Source organism: Amphiura filiformis, chromosome 19 (assembly GCF_039555335.1).
Source record: "Amphiura filiformis chromosome 19, Afil_fr2py, whole genome shotgun sequence".
NCBI lineage: Eukaryota > Metazoa > Echinodermata > Ophiuroidea > Amphilepidida > Amphiuridae > Amphiura > Amphiura filiformis.
Window position 1 is genome coordinate 35,322,270 of NC_092646.1, and position 21,716 is coordinate 35,343,985.

Consider the following 21,716-nt stretch of genomic DNA (forward strand, 5'->3'; position numbering starts at 1 on the left):
AACAATTCTTGCCCCCATCCGATTTACCCTCCCCTTGGGTCATAATTATTGCACAGTCCTAACAAACAAAAGCTAACAAAGATGCACTGAATGTTGATGATTACTATTTTCCGAATCTAGGCTTTTAAATTGAATGAAGTTCATTTGAATACTTGGTAGGTCTACTTCCATATGGTCACTGATGTTCATGGCCGCTACCAATAATAGGGAAATGGACCGGAAATTATTATTATAATTATTGTCTGTATATTTTGATAATGATTGAACGGTTTTAGATTTTTAGTTTGTTAAAAAACAGGCAGTTAAATTTCAACGACTTGAAATTAACAATAAATAATCATCTGGCTGGATTGATTTCAATCATGTTTCAAATCTATTCAAACTAAGCTTAGTCATCTTGAAAGGGTGCGAACCGTCCAGCATTCATTTGAAGCTTTCTTGAATGACTAAGCTTAGTTTGAATAGATTTGAAACATGATTGAAATCAATCCAGCCAGATGATTATTTAGATTGATGGGCTCATTGAATAACAATTTTAATGTTTAGGCCTTATGTACATCACTATAGCAACATTTGATTTGCTTGGTTAATTACAATTAGATTAGAAATATATAATTGGTTGGGGTTTTTTTGGAGGGGAAGCAGTTGTTCAAAAACTCTGAAAATTTACCAAAGTTACCCTTGGGCATTTTACGGTAATTTACTGTGTGAGCAAAATATAATGCCCAACGAGTTTGACTAAAAAAATTGTTACTAGCACTACAGCGATTTGCTAAAAGTAAATTTAGGGAATATTTTGGGCGACAGGCTGTCCAGAAAAGTGACAAGAGTTGCCAACTTGCCATCTTTAAATTATTTGATGATGCAGCAGAGGAGGGATTGTGCAGGAAGTTTGGTAAACTTTTTCACTCAAAAAACATTGAAATGAAGTCAGGAAAACCGAAAATTCGGAAACGCAAAAAGCAGAAACACCCTGTTACACGGAATGAGAGCATGCATAGGTAATTAAAGTAAGGAAGAGGGTACAAAATATTAGCACGGACCGCGGACATGACGCAGTTCCCCCGCCATGCCCGCGAAGTTGTTACACACATGACACATGTACATCATGCATGCCTTGGCATGATCATGTGCATATGGATGGTGGATGTTACTCTCGAGAACTCTAGCTTCGAATTTCACGCATGCTATCGTTTTTCGATCGGACAGCGGTGCAATTTTTGCACTGGAGGTTATTTATTCTGGAACTTAAGCTGAATTTATACTTGATCGCCGAGCGATTGCGATTTTAAACGCTTTTGGAAAGCGATGGGCAATTGCCGAATTTTGCGATGCATCGCCCGTCGCTTTTGCATTTATACTTGATAGTTAGCAACTACCTTGGGTAGCATAATCATCTTTGGGAGTTACTGCGTTCAGTTTTGGCAGGCTAAAATGTCCATAAATTGCATTGCACTTTTGTGTTCTAATCAATGAAAGCACAGCCCTAGTTTTACCGTGCTAATCAATGGAAGCGCAGCGCTAGTTCTCTTGTTAACGAACGCTTTGTGTACAAATCAATAGGGCATTTAATGCAGCAAACTGCAACTTTTACATTGGTATCCTCCTTAGGTTTGGGGATGTCTTTATTTCTTGAACAATTTCAATGAGTAAGGTCTTAAATTCGAGCTAAAAGATGCACCTATTGCCTGCTGGTTCCAATTATGGCATATTTGTCTTGGTTTAGGATATGCAGGAGGTGAACATAACTGGTACCTTAATTTTTTGGCTTACTGTACATACCCTGGTAACTGGCTAACACAAAATCGGAATCAACTGAAATTTTGGGAATAAGTTATCTACTGACAAATGTCATAAAAAGAGAATGTTAGGATCACAAAATCTCTAGAAAATGTAAAATAAAAATTAAATAATTAAATACCGTATTTTGCAAATTTTTGTCAATTTTGGATACGGGAGGGAAACATTAAACTCAAAATTGTGAAAGGCCTTTGTAGTTATAGATCTACACTGTGGAACTCAATATGATAGGCAGTCATTTATCTGTTGTTTATGATACATCCTCCGGGGAACAGTTTCAAACAATAGCTTGGGATTATTGGGACAGAGCCTATTCTTTTGAAACCTTTCATGACCACCAGGGTTGTCACTACGCTGGACGGGGCCGTCCGGCACTCACAAGAAAAACAAATTTATAATTTTTTATTTTTTTTATTTTTTTTACATTTCCGGAAGTAGATGATGATATTTCATCATAAAAGAGCAACAAAATTTTTTTTAAAGGGGGGTGGTACTCTCAACGCCTATTCCCTGATCCTTAGCGTTCACTAAAAGATAGTGCGAGGCACGAGAGCTCCACTTGCTACGCTCCGCCTTCAATATTTTAACCAGTACTTTCTTGGTCCTGGTGACAACTCTGATGACCACTGATTCCGTGCATGCACAAACAGCACTATAATGCATTCATAACCTCATGAATAACGCAAAGCCTGTGATCGAATCAAAGTAAATTGATTGCCTGACCGCACGCTCATTGCGCGGTCATTTAATAATAACTCACAATTAATGACTCCGAAACTCACTCCTGGCACACACCGATACGCGCTACAATAACGTATACGCTTGTGTGCGTGTATGGGCGGAGCGTTATGTCAACGCACATGCCCACACGCTTCTGTGATTGGTAGCTCTTGTTGTTGTCGCAAATATCAAGTTCGCCTGGTCAATTTTTTGTAGGGTAGGTTATAACAAAATTAAAACTGTTTATATTGAACAGCGTTTTATGACATAAAATAACATCAAATGCCATTTTCATTTGTTCAAAATATCAGATACAACAGTAATGAATGACAATAATAACTGTCCACCATCTATTTTGAGGTCATTGTGTGATATTGTCTGGTTTTGTTTTGGGCCTCTGTATTTTTCCTCGGGAGCTACCGCTCCCTCGGCCCAAAACAAAACCCTCTGATTTCACACAATGATATCAAAATAGATGGTTCATAGTTTGTCTAATTATATGCTGCTCTTATGTAAATTCTACATATTTTGTAAATTGTATGTTGCAGACAGAAAGCAAGGTGTAGCAATAAGCTTGTCTCCAAACTTCATGAACTTGTGAAAGAACTTGATCAAACAGAACAGAGGGCAGAAGCTGTGCAGGGACGTGAAAACAAAGTCAAGATCAATGCCATACAAGCCCAAATAGATGAGGTAAGAATGCATGGGCTATTCCAGTTGAAGTCCATACATCCCTATGGAAGACATTCTCCCATACCTGGTAGTTGTTCTGACTGAACACTCCTGGCTGGAGTCAAGCGGTCAGGGTAGTGTTTGCGTTTGTAGTTTTACTCTATTGGTCTTGCTTGCTTGCTTGGTTTCTTGTGATTCCGTAGTGGTCCTGTTAGTGCCGATTTGAAGGCTTCTTGTTTTGAGATGTTTGTGATGGGTTCTGGCATTGAGTTCCAGTCACTTATCATCTTTGGTAATTGGTACATGTACGTATGAATATTTGTAGCAGTCTTTACGGGTTTGTAGGTATTTGGATGTTGGTGCCGTGACAGACGCTGGACAGGCTGCAGGAGATTTCCGATGGGCAGGGATAGGTGACCTTGTCTTGCTTGCTGGAAAATGCATAGACGCCTCATTCTTCTTCTTGATGACAGCTCCTCGAGAGAGAGGTTTATTAGCATTTATGTGACACATCCTGGCTCTCTGTTTGTAAACGCCTACTATAAAACGTGCAGCTCTTCTTTGCACAGATTCCAGCTAGTTGATGTTTGAATGTCAAATGGAGTTACCTGAGTGTGAATGTAAAATGGGGTTACCTGAATGGCTGACTCCATTTGAAATTTGTGAATGTCAAATGGAGTTACCTGAGTGTGAATGTAAAATGGGGTTATGGCTGACTCCATTTGAAATTTGTGATGCGATCAAGCTTAATGAGTCTGATGTTGATCAAAATCAAAATTTTGTTTTCAAATTATGAGTCATTCTTTCAGGGTTTTATTTTGCTGAAAACTCCATCATAATTTAAATGGTTTCAAAGATATGGTTATTTTAGTGTTGCTCAGAACAATAAAATTAAAAGGAAGTTGAATGCTATCTCAAAATCAATATTTCTGACATCCGACTCAAACACCACCAGTGTGGGAGATTAAAGTCATGTCTTCCAAATGTTTTGTTGATTTCAACCGGAACAGCCCAATACTTTCATGTTTTAAAAGGATACAAGCAGGATCGAGTTTGGTGGAAAAGTTCTAGACTTTTCAATATGATCTTGGGATTCTTTTGACAACAAGCCCCTGATAAACTTCAATTGAAAATGCATGCTTGTTTGTGTTCTGCGTGTAATATGTTGTGTCAATAGTAGTGCTTGTGCAAAACTGTTGCCACGTTCAAACACAAAGACAAAAATTATCATTTGATTCTGAGCTCTTGCCCATAATAGGCTATTCCATTTAAAATCCACACTACCCCTGTGGAAGATTTTGGAAATATGTTTCACAGGAGGAGTATGAATTTCAAATGGAATTAATAATAAAGGGATTTATAAGCGCCCATTGCAAGCAAGCAAGCCACTGAGCGCTGTACTACAGGAAATGCCATAAATTAACACATTAGGCAGCGCCATTTGAAACTCCTCCTCCCTCAACTGTGAGCCAATGGAGGTCATGAAGAAGAGGAGTAACAGTGCTATAAATATGTACCCTTTTTTCAGCTTGGTGGTCTTGAAGCCTACCAGACTTCTTCTCAACTTGGGAAAAGCCATCATGGGAATGTCAGCACAGCAAAATGGATCCTCAGCAAATTAAAGGAATTCAATATTAGAGCTGAAAAGGTAATTGCATGCATCAAGGCATTCAAGGAGTAATTAATACTGTATTCTTTCCATAAAAAGGAGCACGGGCCCGTGGGGGTGCTAAAGAGGGAGCACGGTGGCAGAGTGAAACGGGCTCGGACTCATAATTGGAAGGTTGCAGGTTCGAGTCCCGCCGATACCATCGTGTTGTGCCTTTGAGTAAGGCACTTTATATCGATTACTCCTCTCCACCCTGGTGTATGGGTAGAGGCATGTAAATGCTGGGAAGGTAACATACTCCATGTAAATGCTGGGAAGGTAACAGACTCGCTGTGGAGGAGGTTTGGCGATTCCCCCACCCCCAGCAACATTTCATGGTTAAGTCTAGCCTGATCGCTAACGAAAGAGAGATGGGCACTCCATCATGTAAAAAATGCAGGTTTGACTCCTTTTTCCTTTACCTTTCTATTAAAGTGCCCAGAGAGCTTAATAACAAAGGGCGATTTAAGGTAGGAGCATCAGATAATAGGCCCATGCAGGAAAATAGCCACTATATCAAATCAGAATTATGTATCCACATCAAATATATAACCAATTTAGGATAAGTCTTTACTTCACTTATTTTTAATGTTTCATGAAAATTGAAACATTTCTTAGGTTTTTCTTTATTTTGCGAAAATTCCCTAATTTTTTCTACAAATAATTATTGCTAGCCTAGATGGAATGTGATATGGTTTCCATAGTTTGAGGGGTGGTTAATAAGCCTAATACCTAAATTCTCTCGCCAGATTTATTTGATAAAGTGTTTATTTTTTGAGAAAAATGATTTTTTTTTTCATTTTTAAATTAGAGAAATCTAGAAACACCCATAACTTAAAATAGAAATACTTTATTAAAAAAAGCTGGCGAGAAAAGTTTCTAAATTTAATTGCCTTTCATATGACACCTTGTTTGTTAAAATTGGCCCTATGGTTAGCCCAGACAATAATTATGATTCAAATGGAAAAAAGTCACTAAAATTATTTAGTAACATTTTTGTAATAAAAAGATCCAAAAAGCAGTTCTATAAAGGGGATATAAAGGAGAAAAAATAATATTTGAACATAGTATCCATTTTCAAATATTTACCAATTTTAGTGAATGAGGCTTAGTGTCAAAACCACTTTATGTACAAAGTCAATGGGGTTTCTTAATGATAAAAAATGGCGTAACTCAAAAACGCTTTGTTGGCAAAAATTAAAAATTGGCAGGCAAGTTTTTCTCACCCAACTACACATCATGTATCATTTTCAACCAAATCTGTGCATGACACCGTAGCCGATAATACTACCTTAAGTTGGAATCCACACACCCACTATGGAAGACATGACCTGAATGTCCCACACAGGGGGTGTAAATTTCAAATGGAGTCACGTACCCATTCAGAAAGCACATGCATGCATGCAGGTGTGGTCTATGTTTTATGCATTATTTTTAATTGTTATAAACTTATTTATAATTTTGATTCAATAGGGACATAAACTGAAGCTTTTGGACGTGGGAGCCCTGGAGCTTAACTACACAAAGCAATGTAAATGGATTGAGTGTACAGCTATAGATTTGAATCCTCACAGCGCAGGCATCGTAAAAGCAGATTTCTTGCAATTCCAGGTAGGCCAAAGAGATTGGCTATTCCAGATGAAATCCACACATCTCCTATGGAAGACATGACCTTAATCTTCCACACAGGGGGTGTAGATTTCAAATGGAATCGCCCAGGTATCCCATTTGAAATTCACACTCCCTGTGGAAGATTAAGGTCATGTCTTCCATAGGGGGAGTATGGATTTCAACTGGAATAGCCCATTATACCAAAGAGTATCGTCTCAAAATTGACCTTTTTGGTAAATCCCATAAGCCTTTGCGAGTACACCTGAGATGTCGTCATTTGACATGCCGACTTGCAATGCGCAGTAACGATGTTCAATAAGCCATGTGCGCATCGTCGCAGATCGGCGTGACGTCAAATGATGAGTTCTCAGGTGTACTTGCAAAGGCTTACAGGATTTACCGAAAAAGGTCAATTGCCTGTGTGGAAGGCGGGAGGCTATGTTTAGTCCGCCATTTTGGTTTGTCTCTTATGGAGGGCAAGTAGGGTGTTTTTTGGCAAGTGCCAGAAATCAAATGATAATTCGCATCTTTAAGGGGGTACTACACCCCTGGTCAATTTTGTACCTATTTTTGCATTTTTCTCAAAAATTATAGCGTATCGGTGCAAAGTAAGACATGTATATTATAGGGGCAAGGGTTACAACTACTGCACTGAAAATTCAGCAACTCAAGACAAGTAGTTATTGATTTATTGATCAAATATTGGTTTTCCTCATTTTTGACTGTAACTCCACAACTGTTGTCTGTGCTGAAATAAAATTTCCAGTGCAGTAGTTGTAGTCCTGCCCTATACATATCTTACTTGTCCCCAATGCGCTATATTTTTTGAGAAAAATGCAAAATAAACACAAATTGGGCAAAGTGTAATACCCCTTAAGGTGGCTGTGTACTCTCAGACATGCATGTAGTAAAAGTGCAATAACTTTGTAATTATTAGCATAAAACATATAAAAGTATACATTTTATGAAGGCAAGACATCAATAAATCTTAATACAAATACAGATTTGGGGTAAAAACAACAATTTTGAAGAAAATCACAAAAAAGTGAGTTTTTGTTAATATTTGTTTGGTACATCATAACAAAAAACACTCTTTCCAAAATATTTTATTTAGTTTTTAGCTCAATCTTGAGGCTCCATTCCAAAAGCGGTTTTTTTATTTTTTTGATATTGGCCTTATTTTTTGAGATATTGACCATATAAGGCATCAAAATGAACTTTTAAAATTCAAAACGCCTATTTGCACAAAATGATGCCCAAAATCGGAAATAGACCAAAATATAAAAAAATGAGAAAACCGTTTCTTGAGTCGATCATGCTTTTTACGATGATCATATTTGCTTACCTATAGATGCTGTATTTATTGAGTTATCGTGTACCTAAATCGTCATTTTACCGAGAAAATGAACATTGAAATAATGGCCGTTGAAGTTTAAAGTGGTCACATTTTGCACTTTCATCGAATCTCACAGGAGAATGCGACAGTTTTCGTTTTGAAACTTATATTACGTGAACATCGGGTAAATCCACAGCCCCTTGAGAAGTTTGAGCGAAATCCATTCATAACTTGATATTTAAATCGGGGAAAGAACTTGAAAAAACCCACATTTTATCAGCTAAAAGCGGAGCCATTTGACCACTAGGTTTTTGTGAAATCAGTGCTTCCGTGGTGTTTCCATCAGATGCGCCGCGCATGTAGATAAGCGTCAGCGTATCGTCGCGTATTTGTGCGTTAACAAATTGCGCGATACGCATTTAACGCGATGAGTTGTTCTTGCGCGTGTACCTTGCTGGTACAACAAAGATTTCCTTTCCTTTTCAATTTCAAACACGAGTGGAATAGTGAAATAAAATCCTTAAAATATTGCAGTTGGAGTTTACAAATCTGGATTTTCATTCCTTGTATTTATAAAAAACATAACAAGGTACAAACATATCATAAAAACTCAATTTTGAGAAAGAAACAATGGCTAGAGTACACAGCCGCGTTAAGCTTGCATGTTATTTTACAAAACTTTGAGCATCTTTGGTGCAATGTGTTACAACAACAGCTTACAACGCACTTGGAATTGTTTTCCGGGAGCATAGCAAAATACAAACTCTCCGAAGGTAAACTACTAGTATTCCACGAGCGACACACAAACATGGCAGAGTCGATACTCTTTGGTTGGTTTTACCTCATTGTGACAGACACAAACAATCATGCTTGATATTATCAGGGCGTGCATATGGGCTGTAAACTTGGACCAGCCAAATGTGCATACTATAGGAATCTGAAAACAAGCTGCAGGGAATAACAAATTTGACACATGTATGGGCGCTGATGGGGTGCTGGTAATGGGTTGCCAGCACTAGCGTACTATGCAATCAGCACTCTTGTGTGATGTAGGTAAATGGTAATTCCAGGATAAGCAATGGCATGGTGATGGTGGCTTCCATTATAGCTGATACCTTTTAACCAAAATGTCAGTTTCTCAAGCCAAAAACTTTTTTCTTCAGCTGCATAGCTTCAAATTTGAGCAAAATTCATTTGCAAGTGCCTCCCCAAAGCAAATTGTAAAATTTGAAGCTCCCCCCCCCCCAATTTGGCATCTCATTCAGTTCCCAAGGCCCCCAGTTCAACCCTTTGCACTGCACACCAATACCAAAATGAAACTTGAGTACCTCACCCCCTGGAACTGTGGAACCACTATTTGATTTTTTTTTGACAGTGTATATTCATTATTCACTGCCGTAGTGCATGTTAGTAACCATTGGTTACTGGTTCAAGCCTGGGCTCATACACCTGCTCCGAATTATGATATGCCATAAGCTTTGTGTTGTGATCATTTCGATCAGTGGTTCGATACAAAGAAAGCGTGAGTGAGCCAGTTGATCTAGCAATGGTCATATTCTAACGTGCACTACAACAGCAAATAAATCATTGTGTCATTTTTTCCCCACCAGAATGATACTCCACAGATGTATGATATCATTGTTATGAGTTTGGTGCTCAACTTTGCTGGTTCACCTGCCATTAGAGGTGACATGCTGAAGAAATGTAGCAGAATATGCAAACCAAAGGGACACTTATTTGTAAGTATTGTGGAGGTGTTTTTTTTTTGGGGGGGGTGGAGAGACTTGGGAAGCAGAAATATCCTTTCAATCTCATGACAATATAGACAAAGCCAACGAGCCAAGTCATGGTCAGGATTTGGTCGGCCATCTTTGGTTTCCCACTAGCACCAACCTGGGGTTTTGAGCGCCTGATTGTGCAAATAAATGCCGCCTAACACCTAGAGAAGATGCAAAAGGCGAGGAGGGTTAATAGAATAATATATACAATAGAGGTAATCCTGTCGCATCTATTCATACATGGTCCTTTTGTTCATCCATTTGTACATCTATGAATAGATGCAACGGGATTACCTGCGGAATTATCTCTATTGTATTATTCTATTAACCCTCCTCGACCTTCTCTAGGTGTAAGGCGGCTTTTATTTGAACAAGTGTTGGAACTGTATTGTGTGTGCATTCTTTTGTCTACCTGTGTTTTCGCGGAAGGTGTAAAACGGGTGATGGAATGCAGTTAAAAATTTCCGCCAAGGCCGAATCATTTCACATTTTGGATGCATTTTTTTATATTGTAGCCGACGGGGACCCAACTAAAGGCTGCTAGTCAGGTGTAGGAATGCGTGTATTTGGATTCGTCTATAGCTGGATTTTTTTTGGGGGGGGGAAGACTTGGGAGCAGACAAATCCTTTTGATGTCATGACAGTATCCTGAGTTATAATCAAAATAACGTTCTTGAGTTATAAGCAAAAGGTTAATGCCTGCTCTCGGCCTGACAAAAAAAGCTTACCCCTCCAGCCCTCCCGACCATCTTTACCCCCCTTTGCACATGCCAAATTTTTTTATCCTAATTTGCAAACCTTGAATGGTCTATAATTTGGTTCATCTCAAGTTCAGTAGTGACGAAGGTGCGTATTTTGCTCGCCGCAGTATCGAATCTTGTGCGTAAAGTTAAACGCCCTGAGTGTACACACATGCGCACAGGGGCGGTTTGTCAGCACGAAAGGGTATTGACGTCACTACCAAACTTGAGGTGAACCAAATTATAGATGTATATATTGCAAGCACAGCGAGCAGGAAAATTTGCATATTTAAGGGTTTCCGTACTGTTTTCATGAGCCTTTTTTAGAGCGTTTTATTTAAAAGGCATCCCATGAATGTGTGCTAAAAATTGCTTACCTCCCCTTGGTTTTGGCCGAAAAATTCTTGCCCTCCATATTTACCCAGGCTCATAATTATTGCAGAGCTCCTAAATTTTCAATATTTTGAGAGCGATAGATGGGGCAAACTGATGACAGTGACTGAACAGGGAAGAACAGAAATATTTGGCTGAATAGATTGGCTATGTCTAATTTGCATAAGATTCGCCTTATGGCGCTATGGGCTTACTGGACATAAGTGGAATTTTAGGCACAACCTAAAAGTGCCGTTCCGTAAAATTTCCACCAGCAAATAAGGGCACAGAATCTTAATTCTCGTTTGGACTTCAGAGGAGGAAGCTCTCTATTTGCACACAAAATTTACCCCATGGCAAAGGAGCCCAAGTGCGCTATTAGGCGAGTCTTTACGGTATTTTATCTGTGTTTTCTTTCTTCAAGGTGATTCTCCCTCTTGCGTGCCTGGAAAACTCGCGTTATCTAACTCACGACACATTCCATGACATGCTGGACAAACTAGGCTTCCAGATGGTGTCCTCGCACAACAGTCGCAAACTTTCTTTCAAGATGTTTACGCGTAAAGAAGATGGGGAGCGCCAAGGAAGACTTCAACGGCAGGAGGATTGTGGGAAGAATGAAGAGGACAGAGGGAAGACATCTGGAAAGAGGAAGACTGTTAGAGGAGGTGTCAAGTGCAATAACTTCAGTATTGTGATCAGGTGACATCGTATACTTATTGTTGGGTTAATTTGAAATGTAAAAGTGGTCATTTTTATGTGATTTATGTTTTATGATGAGAATTGTATATCACTGTTGCTACCACTAGCCTGCAAGCAACTAATATGTATTTGCAGGGTTGCATTATAATTCAGAGTCTTTCTGAAATGAGCACTGAACCTTTTTTGAAGTACTGGTCATGGTCAAGAAACAGATTCTCGCTTGGAAAACAGATTTAAAGATTCCCACCAACTGTACATGTTGTTTGATACAAACATAATTATGATCTTGGGCCATGACTTCATAAAAAGTCAATGCTTATGTTGGAATGACTGGTACAGGATAGACGAGAAAATGGGATAGCAGTGCAATTTGCGTGACAGTTTGGGCAGGAAAATGTACCTGTGGCCCTTGAATATGTTTCAAACAAAACTGCAAAGAGGTTAAATAAGAGGGTTTGCTTTAGGGGCCAACATGTTCAGGGACCAATGGCACATAGCAGGTTTTTCCTGCCCAATGTATATGCCAGGGCTCATAAGGAATAGCCCTTGCATGTACATTTTTTTGCCTTGGGGTGACAAAAAAAAACCCTGTCCTACTGGTCTGACCGAATCAGATTTTGTGTTGTGAGGAATTTTTTAGCGGCATCAAAGTAAAAAATTGTATTTTTTTTGCTGAAATGGATTGATTTTGATTGAAATTCTTGGAAAAATATTCAGAAAATTTGTCAAAATATTGTTGCACAATATTTTTTTATATATATTTTAAAGCTTTTGGTGACCTTTTGAAGTCATTTAACCTAATTCCAGGAAACAAATCCTGATGACCAACCTTATGTGGCATTTGAGTCCGTCTGCCATAGAACAGGGTATTTTATTTTCTGTTGCCTCGCCAGTGGAGTCTGAACACTCAATTGTAGCTCCAATGTTGAACGTAATTGAATCATCTTGAGTATCTTGTATATTGACTCACATGCATTTTGCCTTGTGTTCCTTTCTGATTGATGTATCATATACTACACTAAATAATCATTTAAATTTGAAGCTGACAGCAGTTCATCGGCACGTCCAGTACAAGGTATCACGGGCTATTCCAATTAAAACTCATCCACCCGTGACAAGACATGACCTTAATCTCCCACACAGAAAATGTGATTTTAAATGGAGTCACCCATTCAGGTAACGCCATGTGAAATTTGCACTCCCTGTACATGTGCGGAAGATTAATGTTTCCCATATGGTGTAAGGATTTCAACTGGAATAGCTCATGTCAAGTTGTGATCAAGGAAGTACCAGGGGTACAGTAAGTTATTTTAAAAAGCAAATTGGAAGAATTTTTTTGGGGGAGGAAGGGGGGAGCAATAATTGTTTTTTACCAAGGACCCCACTGAAACAGACCCTGGCATGCAGTGAAGATGCAATATAGCATGACCCTTGTGCTCAGGAGGGTTCAAAGTTTTCAGCAATTGCATCTTTAAGGTGGTACTAAACCCCTGGCCAATTTTGTTCCTATTTTTGCATTTTTCTTAAAAATTATAGCACATTGGTGACAAGTTAGATATATGTATATTATAGGGGCAAGGACTACAACTACTGCACTACAGTTGTGGAATTACAGTCAAAAATGAGGGAAAACCAATATTTGATCAATAAATCAATAACTACTTGTCTTGAGTAACTGAAAGTCCAGTGTAGTAAATGGATTCCTTGCCCCAATAATATGTAATAACTTTTGTTACTAGTGTTTTAGTAGTTTTTGAGAAAAATGCAAAAATAGTCATAAATTTATCAAGGGATGTAGTACCACCTTAACATCGTCTTTGCTCAGGAAAAAACCTATGTGTCCTTGGCCCCTGAACATGTTTAAAGCAAAACCTATGCATGTTTAAAGCAAAACCTATGAACCCTGTTGGCAGTTTTGTTTTAAACATGTTCAGGGGCCACAAGCACATAAGAGGTTTTTCCTGCCCAGGGCCTAGATTTTGTGCCAGTTTGCGAGAATCAAAAAACATCCGAGTCGCTTCAATTACTGCATGATTCAATGAAAGAAATTGATTCTCACAACAAATGTTACGAGAATCGATTCAGTGATTCTCGTCGAATCTGAGGCCCTGCTGCCCAACAACGACAGTTTTGTATAAAATGTTATTTTAAAGTATTCCAATGGTTTTTGTTGGGATGGAAACATAAGCTGCAAACTATTTTTTGTAGAAACTTGTAGACCCCTAATTATGTGAATCATATGAAACTACACTAGCCTATAAATGCATAAACCACACTAGCCTATAAGGGCTTCCATTTAATTTAGTGCTTCGAGCACTATTGGGTATTGCCTGTGATTTTTGCCAAATGTAATAAATAAAAAAAAATAATAATATCATTCCTAGAAATTTCTAGAAATTAATTCACACAAATGTTCTTGTTAATTTCAGCACTTGATGTGCTGATGGCCTATTAGACACATGATTTAATTCCTGAGGAAATTGTGAAGTATGCCTATGAAATCTTTTAAGCTTTGACTCTACATCATTGTAGTAGAGGATGGGAGTAAATTGTAGTTGGGCTAGCATCACCTCTCCAAACCGATATCGGGTGAAATTGGTCGCCAATTTCAGTTTGAGGGCATTTTAGACTCCAGTGGGTGCCAGATATCCAGAATAATTGTTTTTTAAAAATGTGTATAAGTATAGGATGGAAAATTCTCAAAGCATGATAATGTATGATATCGAAGTGAGAGGAGTGACATAAAGGTTCTCTATTTTATGTGCTGCAGCTTAAAATTGACAGACTTGTATACATGCAACAGGAGCTGTTTCAGTAAACCAAAACTCCAATCCGGGCTAAATTTCATATGACCTGCAATAAGAAAACTGAGATCTATCTTCCTACGGATCCATGGATGTAGCGCCAAGCATGGTACCATAAGGCAAATTTGTTCTTGTTCTGCCTGCTGCAGTTACCGCAGTGCAACATTGCATGCTCTTTGCCTGAGCCATAATTCTTGAAATAGAAGTTCAGGTATGAGATAACAGCATTCGAACCCTTCCTAATAGACATCCCTTCGTCTATGAAGAAGTTCACTTGTTTGGCGAAAGCCTCAGAATTCATCCTGAACACATGTACAGTCACACCATGTGGTGTCGACTTTGGCGAGCTAAACTTAGCTCAAAATTATAAATACTCTATGGTAAATCCAACCTGTTGTGCATAGTCAAAGCTATAGTGCATAGCTCCTGCTCTGGTACATGGTGCATGTTGGCACTGCTGGTATGCCGGTCAGAGATTCTTTGGCATCTTTAACTTGCTGCGGGTAGACGGCATGCTCCAGCTGGATGACTCTCACATGTTCACCATATGCAGCCTCTCTTTAACCTTCTCTTCCATTGTGGCATCGGCAATAAGCAGATGAGATTGTTTCTTTCCTTGGTTGTAGGTGCCCTTTCGATGTCCCAATGACAAAAAGTGAATAATTAACAAATATGTGAATGTTACTATACTATATAAATGCAAATGTCACTAACTTCATCACTCATGGGGCAGCCATCATTATCGTACATACCTTTATTTAGCAAAAACTGGAGGAGGTCATATTTGCCTCAACTTCCATTCTTTATTGTGGGGCTCTAGGACAATGGCCTGACTGCAGCCATTGTCCAGGGGGATCACTCAAATCAGGATGGGACTCAGATTCCATGAAATCTCCTTTTTTCGTTACATACTGCCAAGCACTATAATAATTGCAGTGCTCATCGGAAAAATCAACAATAATATTATGGTCAATCTGAAGAGTGTTACGGATAGTAAGCCATCTATTTTAATTATGTTTTTTAAGATGCATTAGAAATTGAATCAACATAAGTTTTTCAGGGCTCATTATTTTTTCAGGACTTCTATTAGAAACATTTTCACTACAACTGTCATCAACATCATTGATAAGAGTTAACTTTCCAACTTCCTTTGTTTTCTTATTTTTGACAATTACATTGTGCACATCGTAATTTGTTAGGCCTACAAATGAGAGTTTCGGTGCACTTTTCCTCAACAGAAGCATGGCGCCAACTTACACGGTAAGGCATGTGATCTTGTGGCCCAAGTTTTGCTTTCATGACACCTTCTTCATGAGTACTTTTTTGGCATGTTGATTCTTCTTCTTTTTATATTTTTTCTTCAACTCTTTTACTTTGTTTATTAAATCTGGTCGCTACCTTATTCAGTTTTGAATTTTCCAAAAGAAGGCAAGCAATTGTCTTCACGAAGGTGTGTCAGCTTGTATTCAGAAACTATACAACTTTAAACGACCACACTTCATTTTCATATCTCTTTCTCAATGCCTTGTGTTTCTTTTTATCATTGTATTTTCTTAATAGAGGTTATTATCTATATATGTGACCATCCTCCACAACTGAGCCTGGATGTTGCCAGTGCCACTATTGAGATATGCTCCATCGAACTTAACAATAAACAATAGGAAACAAAGGATTTGTTGACTGTTTTATTGATTTTTCACTACTTAAATGTCAAGTACTATAGACATGATATACATCATTTTAAAGCTAATTTCAAGCAGAATATTTTGGTTGAATATCTCAAAATGATGATTGGCGACTTCAGGGCTCAGTTGTGCTGAGGGGTCACATATGTTCGATCGAATCACTAATTTGCATCGTGTAAGCCATTTGCCCACAAGCTCAGGTAGTATTGAGTTTTTGAACACATCCGTTATCTTCTGTAGATGCTTGGTTGTATGCTGCTCTTGGCGGGAGACTCTGTCAACCCCGAGTCCATTAGGGGTCAAGACTATAAAATGGCAGTATGGTCTCTTGGTAACATATAATTGCATTTGAACTTGGTAATAGTAGCTATGGTCCTGATCAAGTTTCCATTCGTTATACTCATTCAGTGTCATGCAAAATTTCTTTGCCTCCGTATTGTCCCGTGGTAGTACATGACTATGAATATGGGCATTTGACTTCTAAAATTCCTGGCCCATGTGTGTACAACACACCCAGCCATCTGGACTTGCACCGATGAAGGGATACTTGGAACATATCACAAACCCTGCTTGTTGAACTGTTGCCTGGTGTTTTGCCTGCTGCTTGTCCTTGAGATAGTCTTTAACAGCTTGGGCTTCAGGGTCGCAACCCCATCTGTGAATGAGAAGTAAATGAGGATATAAAAATTGTATTTGGGGGGGGGGGGGCATTTAACCTTTGTGCTAACAATTTAAAGCTGTGAATGAGAAAAACAAATGAAATTCTACAAAATTATATAAAGCAATTACTATTTTAAGGGCCACCATGGTACCATATTGATCTTACTAAACCAAGGGGCCTTGCAATTTCCAGAAGGTGCACCATCGTTTGTCAGGAATCAGTGAATTGTGGTACACTTACATGTACACAAGATGGCACGAATATTTCAGCCTTTTAAAAAATATTTTGGTTATCAAAAATGAAGGTGGCACTTCATAGAGTTTTAATAGGTCAATAGAGTATTTGAAGCGAAAGCATACCATGTTGTTTCAGTTAAAAAGCTGTAGTCCTGTGGGTGACTTAATATCTTGACGAGGCTCTCTATATGCCAAGTGGGATCGGTACGTGCCACTGTCTTGAAATTAGACGCCGTAATCCTCCCAATCCTTTGATAGTGCCAGAGCTTTAATGCATATTGATCCCTTGTGTCCATTTCTACAGCCTTAACTTGTTCATCTGTTACCAGAACTATTTATAAAAAGATAGATGTTACAATGTCAGAAAATATATCATAATGTTATGGAAGCCTACGTAATATGGATCCTGTTCGCTTCCATCTAGCGATCAATAATCTGACAACCGTGGGAGGAACTTCCCATAATAGTTCAGAAGTCTTAAGAATGACTTCAGTTGTGTCACATTGGTTCTGGTGCCTTTGCTATGGCATCCAATTTGTCAATAGTTGGCTGTACCCAGCAGCAGAAATGCGATGACCCAGGTAAGTGACTTCTGGTGCAAAAAATGTGCACTTGTCGCGTAAACGAATTTGCCGATCATTTTTAAATTAGTCATGTCTATACTTCATCCAGATTTTATTAGCTTGGTCATGATACTCTCCAATACCAGCATAACATCTGTAGCATAGTCAAGAAGTACATGCCATGCTTTGACTATTCCCATATTATAGAGCACTATTTTACTGGAAGTGTCTTTTGAGAAATCCTTGGCACAGTCTTCTTTGATCATATCACTAAACATGGTGTTCACTTTGTCTAAGTAGACCTTTGTTTCATCCGAAAGAAGAGTGGGTGTGTTCATAGATGGGTCTGTCACTGGAGATGATTTATCTTTCTTTTCTATATTTGATGGACATTGGAACTGGTCTTAAGGGCTGGGGTATGAGCGTTTGGACAGTATTTATTTTGGGACATCAGAGCACATCAGACATATCGAATTGCATTCTGAATACGAAGAATGTCATTCTGATATCAAATAATTTTGATTTTTGAAATTGCAATTTAATACACATTTTATGGCAAATCATTAAAATTGATATTTTTGATATTTAACAGTACTTGAAGTAAACTTTATAAATCTGATGATTATACTTAAAGTGTATGTAGGTGGGATGAAAAGCCGACGATCAATTGAAAATTTTGACCTTTCAGTATTGAAGATATGGATTTTTTCCCCAAAACACCAAAAAAATCAGGTCTTTTGGGAAAAAATCCATATCTTCAATATGAAAGGTCAAAATTTTCAATTGACCGTCGGCTTTTCCTCCCAGCTACATACACTTTAAGAATATATCATTAGATTTATATAATTTACTTTGAGGACTGTTATATATCAAAAATTTGAAAAATATCAAATTTTTATTATTTGTCATAAAATTTGTATTATATTGTGATTTTCAAAAATGAAAATTATTTGATATCAGAAAGACATGCTTCAGTATTCAGAATGCAATTCGATAGGTCTGAGGTGCTCTCATGTTCCACAAAAAATACTGTCGAAACGCAATAAACGCTCATTCTAGATCCCTTAATTTGACCTCGTAATTGGTTTATATAGGCATGTGTACAGCTTGTCAAAAGAAGCTCACCAATGAATAGCAGACTAGTAATTTGGTATCAATTGACAGATTTGATATCAAGTATGATGCCGTGGTGTAACCACTGTCTGTGATATTGAAAGATTCCATAATAATTTGTCAATGTACCTGTTGACCTTTTAGTTGTGTCTCTCTTTTCCCCGGGCTGCGAATCTCGCCTTCGCGTCCTTCCAATTAGTAAAGGGCTCACTGACCAGTTGTCCTCTGCAAACAGTTCCCGGAAAGAAAACACAGAATTTGCAATAACATGCATTCTGTGATGGGCTGTAGGCCAAACCATCGAATTCTTTGATCCATCTACACAGAAATTTCCTTCCTGATTTGTGAGGTATTTGACCATCCGACTCCCTGAGTTTCGTACGGGTTACAACGAGACAATATTAGCAGTACATAAGTTCCTTGTCCAGGGGAATTTCAAGCTAACTCAATTCATTAATATGAGATTAATTTGGTCAAAATCACACAGGCATCAGTTTTGGTCCCCTATGACTGTGGCACCTGGGCATCATGTGCCCACTACCCATGGGCCTATGTGTACAAATTATAATTCCGCAATGAGAACTGAAGTTATTTTTCCCAGTTTATGATCAAGTTGGTGCATAATCATGTTTTTAGGTTACTTTGTAGAGATAAATTCCAGTATTTCCTAGACCAACCGATATTTAATGGCCGGGGCTTTAATGTTGTTATAATTAATAGATATGTGTGCACTAAGTATGATTATAAATTAACAAAATAAAGTTGCAGCAAAATACTTGCTTTTCAGTATCAGATTTACACAAATTTGATCTCGGGCTGTTGAATGTACTGTTGACATTTGACAAACAAACAAATCAAAAAACTTACTGTAATTTTGTCAAATCACATTCTGCAGCGAATCAAGATAGCCCATATCATAGGTGTCGGGATCAAAGAGTTCATCCAAGGGAGCAGGGAACTGCGGTTTCTGACTAATTGGAATGAAGTTGCTGGTGTTGTCATTGAGAACACGTAATATTCCAGGTTTTTTCTCTGCTTGATTGAGGATTGCAAAGAAAGTAGCCAATTCTTCATCAGATGGTGGCCGAACTGGTGTTGGTGTCCTACATGTAGATGGTGGAGTGGTTGGCGTTGCACTGCCTGGGTGACTTTTTTTCTTCGATGCGATAGCTGGGTTATTAAACACTGTATCTTCCACTTATGCTGGACTAACTTGAAAATATAATTCAAAAATTTGATTCAGGGCTAGAAAATTGGTTAGAATCCCGATTCTCGCAAGGATTGTTGTAGAGAGAGTTGCAAGAAATGGATTCTCATAAAAATATATCATAATTGTAGGAATGTATGAGAATGTATTAGGAAGATTCTCGTAAAATTCATTGGCAAGAATCTAAATGGATTCTTGATGCATGTTATGAATTTCTAGCTCTGTGATGGGTCACTTATGTTTACAACTTTATTGTTGATCGTAACATCAGAACTATACGCTTTTTACTGGTGAAGGAGGCGAATTGAATAAATTGATATAAAATTGCTTTCATCACAGGGGCTATTTTAACGTGTCTCACTGTCACGTTCATGCCGAGATAAAATATTCGCGCAGTGACAATTAACAATCCGTGTAGTTATGCTTTAATAGTAGACAATGGTAGAGCCTTTCTTACGGTCACATTCTGGTAAAAATGTCAATTTTTTAATTTTTGAAACGCACGCTACTTCAACACTTTTATCTCATTGCACGAACGTGACAGTGAGACACGTTAAAATAGCCCCTGTTTCATCATCATGTTTGACATATAACTAACTCTATATGACTCCACTGTAGTAACTTCCTGGTCTTTTTATTGTGAATGCGTCCTCGTAGGAAAGACATGAATCTCTCAAATGCGAACATCGACGATCCTTGCACAGGCCCACAGAACAATATGTCATCTGGCAAATGTTGTAGCTGGTGAACTAGAATAGTATATGAAGTGATAAAGAATTTTAAGAAAATCTAATCTACATTAAAACAATTTTTAATACAGATCTTCTGAGGCGCAAGAGCCATGACCAGTGATCTGTGACTTAGTTGTTGTGAAAATGCGTCCTCGTAGGAAAGACATGAATCTCACAAATGCGAACATCGACGATCCTTGCGCAGGCCCACAGAACAATATGTCAGCTGGTAAATGTTGTAGCTGGTGAACTAGAATAGTATATGAAGTGATAAAGAATTTTAAGAAAATCTAATCTACATTAAAACAATTTTTTAATACAGAACTTCTGAGGCGCAAGAGCCATGACCAGTGATCTGTGACTTAGTTGTTGTGAAAATGCGTCCTTGTATGAAAGACATGAATCTCTCAAATGCGAACATCGACGATCCTTGCGCGGACCCACAGAACAATATGTCATCTGGCAAATGTTGTAGCTGGTGAACTAGAATAGTATATGAGGTGATAAAGAATTTTAAGAAAATCTGATCTACATTAAAACAATTGTTGTATCTTACAAGAATGTACCTCTTCCACTGGTATGGTTTGATCAGCTGAATTGGTTGAACTTCCTACAACCAGATTCCGTTTGGTAACTGGAGTAGCCTGTGACTACAAAGGAAATGATCAAGAATGCAAATTTCAGAGAGATGAATTGTCTCAGTGGTTCTAATGGCGATGTTTAGTGTTCATAGCAAGTAATTTGGAGAAGCATGATTAGTATGTCTAATTACCCCTTTGTGACCAGCTTTCAACACTATCTGTTTGACAACTGAGGACCTTGGTGCTCCTTATAGCCAAGGTTCATGTACATGTAATCATCCCCCAAATTTACCCTAGTGTGTGTTTCTCGTCGTCCATAGGGATTAGATTAAATTTTCCAGCCCCCTCTTCACACAATTTTTCTAAAACTTTTTGGATCCATTTGCCAGTCAAACTTTTTGGATCCATTTGCCAGTTGATTTGTCACGAGATTTCCCCATAAATTAGGTGTTATTTTTTTGACTAAAAAGCATTCCATTTTTCAGCAAATTTGGTGCTTTTGTTATATGCTTTTTACGGGAATTTTTTGATACTGGCTTAAAAATTTGACGCCTTTGAAAATAAAAAGAAATTGATTTTGAAATTTTGCGCTTTTGAAAAAGCATGAAAGAAAATGGATCAAAATTTATCATCTTCATCGCTTCGGGAATTGAAGCGTATTGCGAAAGAACGTGGGTACAGGGGATACTCGCACGGTGGCCCAATGGTTAGGGCGCGAGCTTCATGATCGGAAGGTTGCGGGTTCGAGCCCCACCA

The 21,716-nt window shown here is 38.3% G+C and overlaps 1 protein-coding gene across 1 annotated transcript; it reads left to right on the top strand.

Moving 5' to 3' along the window:
* Positions 1–866: 866 nt before the first annotated feature.
* On the top strand, positions 867–12,058 carry LOC140141228 (uncharacterized). The gene is made up of 6 exons (XM_072163025.1): positions 867–1,001; positions 3,069–3,213; positions 4,721–4,840; positions 6,314–6,451; positions 9,398–9,526; positions 11,102–12,058. The coding sequence occupies exons 1-6, from the start codon at positions 925–927 to the stop codon at positions 11,381–11,383; spliced, it is 891 nt and encodes a 296-aa protein (XP_072019126.1). The 5' UTR covers positions 867–924; the 3' UTR covers positions 11,384–12,058.
* Positions 12,059–21,716: the final 9,658 nt, after the last annotated feature.

Excerpts from the sequence above, each read along its gene's own strand:
- LOC140141228 (XM_072163025.1), top strand. The coding sequence starts at position 925 with ATGAAGTCAGGAAAACCGAAAATTCGGAAACGCAAAAAGCAGAAACAC. Across the intron at positions 3,214-4,720 it reads TACAAGCCCAAATAGATGAG|CTTGGTGGTCTTGAAGCCTA; the intron begins GTAAGAATGCAT and ends CCCTTTTTTCAG. Across the intron at positions 9,527-11,101 it reads AACCAAAGGGACACTTATTT|GTGATTCTCCCTCTTGCGTG; the intron begins GTAAGTATTGTG and ends TCTTTCTTCAAG.